This window comes from Procambarus clarkii, chromosome 52, assembly GCF_040958095.1.
Source record: "Procambarus clarkii isolate CNS0578487 chromosome 52, FALCON_Pclarkii_2.0, whole genome shotgun sequence".
Lineage (NCBI taxonomy): Eukaryota > Metazoa > Arthropoda > Malacostraca > Decapoda > Cambaridae > Procambarus > Procambarus clarkii.
In genome coordinates, this window is record NC_091201.1 from 12,748,155 (window position 1) to 12,756,689 (window position 8,535).

At 35.8% G+C, this 8,535-nt stretch overlaps 1 protein-coding gene across 2 annotated transcripts in view; it reads left to right on the forward strand.

Annotated features, from left to right (window-relative positions):
• Positions 1-622: 622 nt before the first annotated feature.
• The window catches only part of LOC138352002 (uncharacterized), a 10,458-nt gene continuing 2,545 nt past the window's right edge, over positions 623-8,535 (forward strand). Inside the window, exons 1-4 of one of the 2 annotated variants that reach the window (XM_069304172.1) lie at positions 623-726; positions 1,236-1,453; positions 5,138-5,244; positions 7,611-7,717. In XM_069304172.1, coding sequence (XP_069160273.1) covers positions 7,673-7,717 — 45 coding nt within the window. In that variant the 5' untranslated portion in view covers positions 623-726; positions 1,236-1,453; positions 5,138-5,244; positions 7,611-7,672. The remainder of the gene's footprint in view (positions 727-1,235; positions 1,454-5,137; positions 5,245-7,610; positions 7,718-8,535) is intronic. The other variant, XM_069304173.1, reaches the window with a different exon arrangement.

Consider the following 8,535-nt stretch of genomic DNA (forward strand, 5'->3'; position numbering starts at 1 on the left):
ATAACTAAAAAGGTTTCTAAAACAGTTGGTATACTGTTTAAGATCAGATATTATGTACCCTACTCTGCTCTCCTCTCACTCTATTATGCACTTATCTATCCCTATCATTCTTATGGCGTTTGTGCTTGGGGTTCAACCTCTGCAAACTACCTCAAGCCCATCATCATCCAGTAAAAATCTGCTATCAGGACAATAAATAACTCTACCTTCAGACAACACACAGCTCCCTTGTTCAAATCCTTAAACATGCTAAACAAATTCACTCCATACATTCTCCTGTGTAAATTACGTTTATAAAGCCCTTTTTCTAACTGCAAACCCTGTTCTGAAACTCTTCCTGGACAGATGTAATAGAACACATGGCCACGTCCCCACCAGACATAAATATCTCTTTGATATCCCCAGAGTCAAACTTAATCTATGTAAACACTCTATGTAAATAAAGGGACCTAGTCTATGGAACTCACTCCCTTATAATGATTTGAAAAGCTGTCCAACTTCTGCCATATTCAAAAATAAAACCAAAAAGTACCTGTAGTACTTTTTAAGTACGAGGGAGTAATGCGCAAAGCGTCCCTCACCTGTGACGTCACAGCGTCACCTGACGCCATATCAACACATCGGCCATTTTGTCGTCAGTTCAGTCATGGCGAGGACTAACCCTTCATGCAAACTGCACCTACTATCAAGAAGAAGAAGATTTTGTGTTCCACCGATAGTATTATCGTAAGTAAGCACTTATATTTTATATTTTATTAAATTAATTGATTCTATTTTTCTGTAATAAAGGTCCAAAGGGTTGTTAAGGAACAAGGGTGTAGCGATACCGACGCTCAGTGCGCTCAACTCACACCAAAGTATCACCTGTGTAGCTTCTGTAATTAGTGTTAATTAGTTATGCTATAAGATAATGAAGCGAGTATAAGATTAACTCGCTACAAGGGTACTGTGTTGGGAGGTGAGGGCTGTTACTGGTGTCTGTGGGGATGTGAGGACTTGTACCAACCACTATCACCACCAGTACCTTGTCTTGCATCCTGCTTAGTATTCCTATTGAGATATGAAGTATTATTGCATTCATATAATTATTCATTCATTGTCATTACTATTTTTATGGGCTATGTTCTGTTACCCTAATGCTTTTTACCCCTGGGCATGTCCATTTACTCTCCAGCCCTTCACAAGCCACTGCTGCACCCCCTCCATGCCCATACTTACTGTGCTTATGCTTACAGGACTGCACTGCATTATGTGGTGCTCACTGCCTGGACACCTTGATACATGCATTATAGGGTTCTGGTAGTTGTTCTACTCACCAAGCCCTTCCAAGGCCAGGCTTGACATGTGAGAGCTTGGTCCAACAGGCTGTTGCTTGGACAGGCCCCTCAGGCCCACATATCCACCACAGCCTTGTTTGTCCGGCACTTCAAAATCAAATGTTTATTTACGTAAGGTACATACATATTTTTAGGTAAGGTACTCTTTATTTGGGTAAATTTATCTTCGTAGTATTTAGCTTTGGCTCGTCTAATTATCTTGGATAGCAATAACGAGTAATTCTTTGAGAATTCTTTGGAGACAATTCCTAACCTATACTTCTCCCAACCTATACTTCTTCTCAAGGTCATCTTCACTTCTTGAAGATGTTCAGGTTTTCTCTTGAAGATGTCGACGGTTGTTCCAGCAATACTGTATTTCTTTTATTGCTGAAAACCTGTTTTCAGCCATAAAAAAATAATCCTGAATCCAGAAAAAAATCCCTTTTGTATCGTCTGGAAATTTTCAAATATTGCTGATCAAACCTGAGTCTAAATTATTTGTATATATTATGAATTACAGAGGTCCCAGGACAGGGTTTTTAGGCACTCCACTTACATTTTCCCACTCTGACTTAACCCCCATTTATACAAACTCAGTCTTATCTTTTAGCTAATAATTTATTGTACACACCATACTCAGCCTGTGTAGGGTAGTTTATTGTGCATGTGTAGTATATATATTTGTGTAGTATATTTGGTATATTTAATGCCTCTAACCTCTCCTCATAGTTCTTGTCCTTCAGTTCTGGGAGCCACTTAGTAGCATGTCTTTGCACCTTTTCCAGTTTGTTTATGTGCTTCTTAAGATATGGGCACCATACAACCGCTGCATATTCCAACTTTGGTCTAACAAAAGTCGTGAACAATTTCTTGAGTATTTCGCCATCCATGCATTTAAAAGCTCTGAATATTATCCTTTACCTGCAATTGGTTGTTGCTGTATTTATAGAATATGATTTGTTCTACTTTACATTTGTTTGTTCCTTTTTTTCAAAATTTCTTTCTGCCTCTCTCCTCACTGCCGTGTAGTTGTTTCTCTTTGTATTACTGGTATGTTTGGGGGTTTGGCCTCTTCGTATATTGATTCCATTTTTGTGTCTTTTGGTCTCTGTCCGTCTTGAAATTTCAGTTGAACAAATCCTGTTTCCTAGTTCTGCATCTTTGTTTTGGTATAAATGTTTTTGTTCCTTTATCATATATTTCACAAAATTGACATACTGTGCATTAATTCATCTCAATTACTTCCTTTCCTAACAGCAAGCCTTTCCAGTAAAATTCTTTGAATTCTTTTCTGACTTCTGGCCTAATGTTTGTTTTATCCTAGTGTGTATGATGCCTAGCGTGTGTCTGGTGCCTGTTGTGTTAAACCGAAGATAAATGCATAAGTATAGGTCAGTAATTTCTCCAGCTTTGAAAGGGGCTTTCATTATGCAGCAGTATTCCACTCTAGAGAGCACTAGCGTCTTGAAAACTATCATCATCGGTATAGCATCTCTAGTGTGAAAAGTTCTTGTTATCTATCCTGTCATTTTTCTTGCAGTTGTGACGGCTACTTTATTGTGTTCTTTAAATGTAAGGCCTTCTGACATCAGTACACCCAAATCCTTTACGTTGCTTTTCCGTTCAATGTTATGATTTGACTGAGTTTTGTAAGTGGTTTCCGTTTTTATATTTTTTATTTTTTCCGTAGCGCATGAGCTGAAACTTATGTTCGTTAATCACCATGTTATTTTCTGTAGCCCATAGAAAGACCTGATTTACATCTGATTGGAGGTTTGCCGTGTCCTCTATGTTGCCTACTCTCGTGAAGATTCTAGTGTCATCTGCAAAGGATGATCAAGTACTATAGGTTGTGTCCTTGTCTATGTCCGATATGAGGATGAGAAAAAGTATTGGAGCAAGCACAGTACGCTTGGGGACTGAGCTCTTTACGGTTGATGGTCCAGATTTTATTTTGTTGACTACTACACATTGGGTTCTATTAGTCAGGAAGTTGTATATCCATCTGCCTATTTTTCCGGTAATTCCTTTTGAACGCATTTTATGTGCAATAACACAATGGTCACATTTGTCAAAGGCTTTTTTTTGTCAAAGCGTTTTGTTTGTCTTCCATGGCATCTAGTGCCATGTCAGAGTGGTCCAGCAACTGTGATAGGCAAGAGCGCCCTGTTCTGAAACCATGTTGTCTGGGGTTATGGAGATGCTGTGATTCCATGTATTTTGTGATCTTACTTCTTAGCATTCTCTCAAAGATTTTTATGATGTGCGATGTTAGTGCTATCGGTCTGTAGTTTTTTGCCTCTGCCTTATTTCCTCCTTTATGGGGCGGTGCTATCTCTGCGGTTTTTAGTATGTCAGGGACAATGCCAGTATCTTGGCTTTGTCTCCAAAGAATGTGAAGGGCCTGCGATAACGTTTTTTACAGTTCTTGATGAATATAGAGTTCCAAGAGTCAGGGCCTGGTGCAGAGTGCATAGGCATACTGTCTATGGCTTCTTCAAAATCCAGTGGGGATAGGATCACATCTGATTTATGATTTGATGTTGGTATCATATCCATGAAAAATTCATTTGGGTTATCAATCAGATGGATGGAGAGCTACACTCGTGGTGTCCCATTTTCCCAGCACTCTTTGTCATATAATGCTTTGAAACTTTTGACGGATTTGGCCTCCACCACCTTCTCACCTAACATGTTCCAACCGTTTACCATTCTGTTTGCAAAAGTGAATTGTCTTACATTTCTTCGGCATCTTTGTTTAGTTCGTTTAAATCTATAACCTCTTGTTCTTGAAATTCCAGGTCTCGGGAAATCTTCCCTATCAAGTTTATCAATTCCTGTTACTGTTTTGTACGTAGTGATCATATCTCCTCTTTTCCTTCTGTCTTCTAGTTTGGAATATTTAATGCCTCTAATGTCTCCTCATAAATCCTGCCCTTCAGTTTTGGCATGAATGTTTGTGTGCCTTCATCGTATATTTTGCAAAATATGGAATACATCTCATTTACTTTACTTTAAGAATATGGTTCGATCAATTAAAAACCCTCTTGTTCAAATTGCAAAGAGACTGAAAGAGATGCAGCATGCTCAATGGATTATATATTAGTGATTATTATTAGGATTATATATTAGTGAATCATATTAGTGATTCAATTATTATGGTCATAAATTCACTTAAAAATGTAAATTTTAAGTTAAAAAATTTTAACCAAAAAACTTGATATTTTTCATATTTGGAACCATTCCATAATCCCAAGCATAAATGATTATATTTCTATCACTTGCTCTTAAGATTGTTTCATTTAATAGAGGTTGGGCATAATTGTTCTCTGCTGCTAATAGAACTGACTGACTTAGCTATAGGAAAATGTAAAATTAATTGGTTTATCCATTACAGTATTTTGCAGTTTATTTCATGATCCTGTGCTTAATACTTGCATAAATAGTAGATTACAAAATGCATTTTTATATCATTAGTATTGAATAATAATAATGCAAATAATTGACTTATAAATGATGTACAATTAATTGGTAGGTGATATTATATTATTAATATTTTTTCATTCTTGCAAAGCCTTAACAAAGTCATTAACATGTTAATATAAACTTGATCACCTTCCACTTATTTTCTCATGTGCTACCTACATGTACAAAACCTTATTCCTAAATGCATATTTTGTTCTGAAACTTGTCCTTTATATGTTGTGTATCACCATCTCTGGAGAGTTTTATCTGATTGATGTATAAATTACTTTTAATTTTACAGAATATTATTGTTATACTGAATTTATTATTATATAAATAACTTAATTTTACAGAATCATCTATCAACGCACATCCACAAGTTGAGGAGGAGGATGTGACCTTCCAGATGTCTGAAGTACTGAAACAGGCACCAAACAGGCCTGGTGGATCTAGGTACAAGGTAAAATAATTTAATTTTTTTTTTTTTTTTTTTTTTACTAATTGTCCGATATATATATATATATATATATATATATATATATATATATATATATATATATATATACATATATATATATATATATATATATATATATATATATATATATATATATATATATATAATGTGTCGTACCTAGTAGCCAGAACGCACATCTCAGCCTACTATGCAAGGCCCGATTTGCCTAATAAGCCAAGTTTTCTTGAATTAATGTTTTTTCGACTACCTAACCTAACATTTTCAGCTACCTAACCTATCCTATAAAGATAGGTTAGGTTCGGTCATATATCTCTATTAATTTTAACTCCAATAAAAAAAGAATTGACCTCATACATAATGAAATGGATAGCTTTATCATTTCATAAGAAAAAAAATAGAGAAAATATATTAATTCATGAAAACTTGGCTTATTAGGCAAATCGGGCCTTGCATAGTAGGCTGAAAAGTGCGTTCTGGCGACTAGGTACGACATATATATATATATATATATATATATATATATATATATATATATATATATATATATATATATATATATATATATATATATATATATATATATATATATAATATCTCTATCACATCTATATCACTTTGTGCTTTAGCCCTGGTGGAGCTTGGTCCACCAGGCTGTTGTTTGGAGTGGCCCGCAGATCCACATACAGTCTGCATATGATATACAGTCTGTTGATCAATTAAACTACAGTAGTTAGTTTTTATCATCCGAATGCACCAATATGTGTTCATTCTTCCCAGATGAAGGAACTAGGTAATATTCATCATCTGAATGCACCATCTGATGCTTTAACACACTCATGATACACGAGAGGTTTAAAAAACTTTTAAAACTTTTAAAACTTTTTGACCTATGTATTTAAAAGCAATTCTAAAGTTAAAAAGTGTAGCATAGGCCCCTCGCAGAATGTTCTTAATATGATCCTCAGGTTATAGTTTTCTATCTAAAACCACCCCTAGATCTCTTTCTTGATCAGAATTCTTTATAGATCTCAGTGGCTCGATCATAGAAACTGCTCTAAATCTATGTTGGCCTGGATTGTGGAGGTCATTGGTCTCTATAAAACTAGTAATCTGACTCCTGATCACTCTCAAATAATTTTATTATGTGGGATGTTAGTGCAACTGGTCTATAATTCTTTGCCAATGCTTGTGTTGTGTTGTGTTGTTTTGGTAGTGATGTGCAATGTGTTGTTTTGGTAGTGATTCGTCCAGTTCTGGTAGTAGTGCGGTTGTTGTGTAGTGTAGTACTTGTGTGCTTGTTAATGACTTGTATTCCAGTCTTGTGGGTATCTCCTTTCCCCTACGGGCCAACTGCTTTGTTCTTACCTAGCATTTTGCTTTGTTTGGGTATGAATGTTTGTGTGCCGTATATTTTGCAAAATTTGCCATATATCTCATTATTTACTCCTCTGCCTAGCAACAAGTCTGTCTAATTATACTCATTAACTGTTTTTCAAAGTTCCCCATAGTGTCCTTTATTGAAATCGAGTTCATGAACCGTTTCAATGTTCTTATTTTCTTCTAGATTATATCTTAAAGTATATTTAAATGTTATTGTTATTAAATGTTATTGTGACATTGCATTGCAATTGAGCTATGTTGTTTACCATACCGTTCATTTCGTGAGTATAAGTATAGATGCCACACTTGTGACAGGTAAAACCATGCCTTTTTTGAAAAACAGCACCGTCTGTTGCACGTAAGAGCAACCCACACTATATTATGTTGCGATATTATTTCAATATTTCCGATTGTATTGATAATTTGAATTTTCATAGATTTCAATTTATTTTCATTTCGATTTAATAATTTTGTGTGACATTGCATTGAAATTGAGCTGTGTTGTTTACCATACTGTTCATTTCATGAGTATAGTTTATTTTTTTATTTTTTTCATTTCATTTTTTTAGCTGTTCTTATTTTTCAGTGATGGGAATATCAGATCATTTGATGTTCCCAATTTTCTGATGGAAGCATCAGACCATTATAGAATGCATCGGATGAGGTAGTTTGGAATGGTGGGGAGGACGAGAGGGGGGTATGGTGGGGAAGACGAGGGGACTGGGGAGTTGGGGATGGTGGGGACAGGGGAATGCTGGGGAGGACAAAGGGACAGGTGAATGGGAGATGGTGGGGGAGGAAGAAGGACAGGGGAGGGGAAAATGGTAAGGAGGACGATGGGACAGGGAAGTGGGAATAGTGGGGATGATGTGGGGACAGGGAAGTGGGAAGGACGAGAGGACTGTGGAATGGGGAATAGCAAAGTGAATTATAATTATATATATTAATTAATTCTTATAAATTTCCAGAAGCCTGTATCAACACCCACACTAATGCAACTGAAAGAGATGTTGAGACAAGTATTGCTGATATGTTGAAGAACGCCCCAAACAAACTCGGTGGAAACAGATACAAGGTAAAGTTTGCCAATTTGCTGTAGTCTAATTCAATTTCTTTTTAGTAATCTTCGAGAACATTTATGCTATGAATAAGATAAAATAATGTAACTGATTTTGATTTATTTACTATTTATTATTTATTTACCGTTATTAGTATAATAGATCTCGTAATAATTTTGCAAAAATAATGGCATTTACTATTTTAAAAAGCTCGGGTGCAGGGGGGGGGGTTATGTAAAAGCCTGGTTTGTGCCTCGGAGAGGCTATGGGATCCAGTAAGATCGTCCTTCCTTTCCTCCCTAGAATCTGGATGTAGCAGGTGCTCAATTGTCAAAAGTGAAAAATTGGTTTTGTCTTCCGAATGCACCATTTGTGTAAATTTGCTAATAATCTTTTAAAAATAGTAAATGCCATTATTTTTGCAAAATTATTACGAGATCTATTATACTAATAACGGTTTGATAAAATACAGTAGACTGCCTACTGGATAATAGTTCCAGTCCACCTGTAGACAGGGATCTCACATCAGCTTGTATATTATACAAGGATAAGATTTGATTTACTTTTGTATTTATATGCATATATGCATTTATATGCATTATTCTCTAGAATAATAGATCTCGTAATAATTTTGCAAAAATAGTGGCATTTACTATTTTAAAAAGCTCGGGTGCAGGGGGGGGGGGGTTTGTGTAAAAGCCTGGTTTGTGCCTCGGAGAGGCTATGGGATCCAGTAAGATCGTCCTTCCTTTCCTCCCTAGAATCTGGATGTAGCAGGTGCTCAATTGTCAAAAGTGAAAAATTGGTTTTGTCTTCCGAATGCACCATTTGTGTA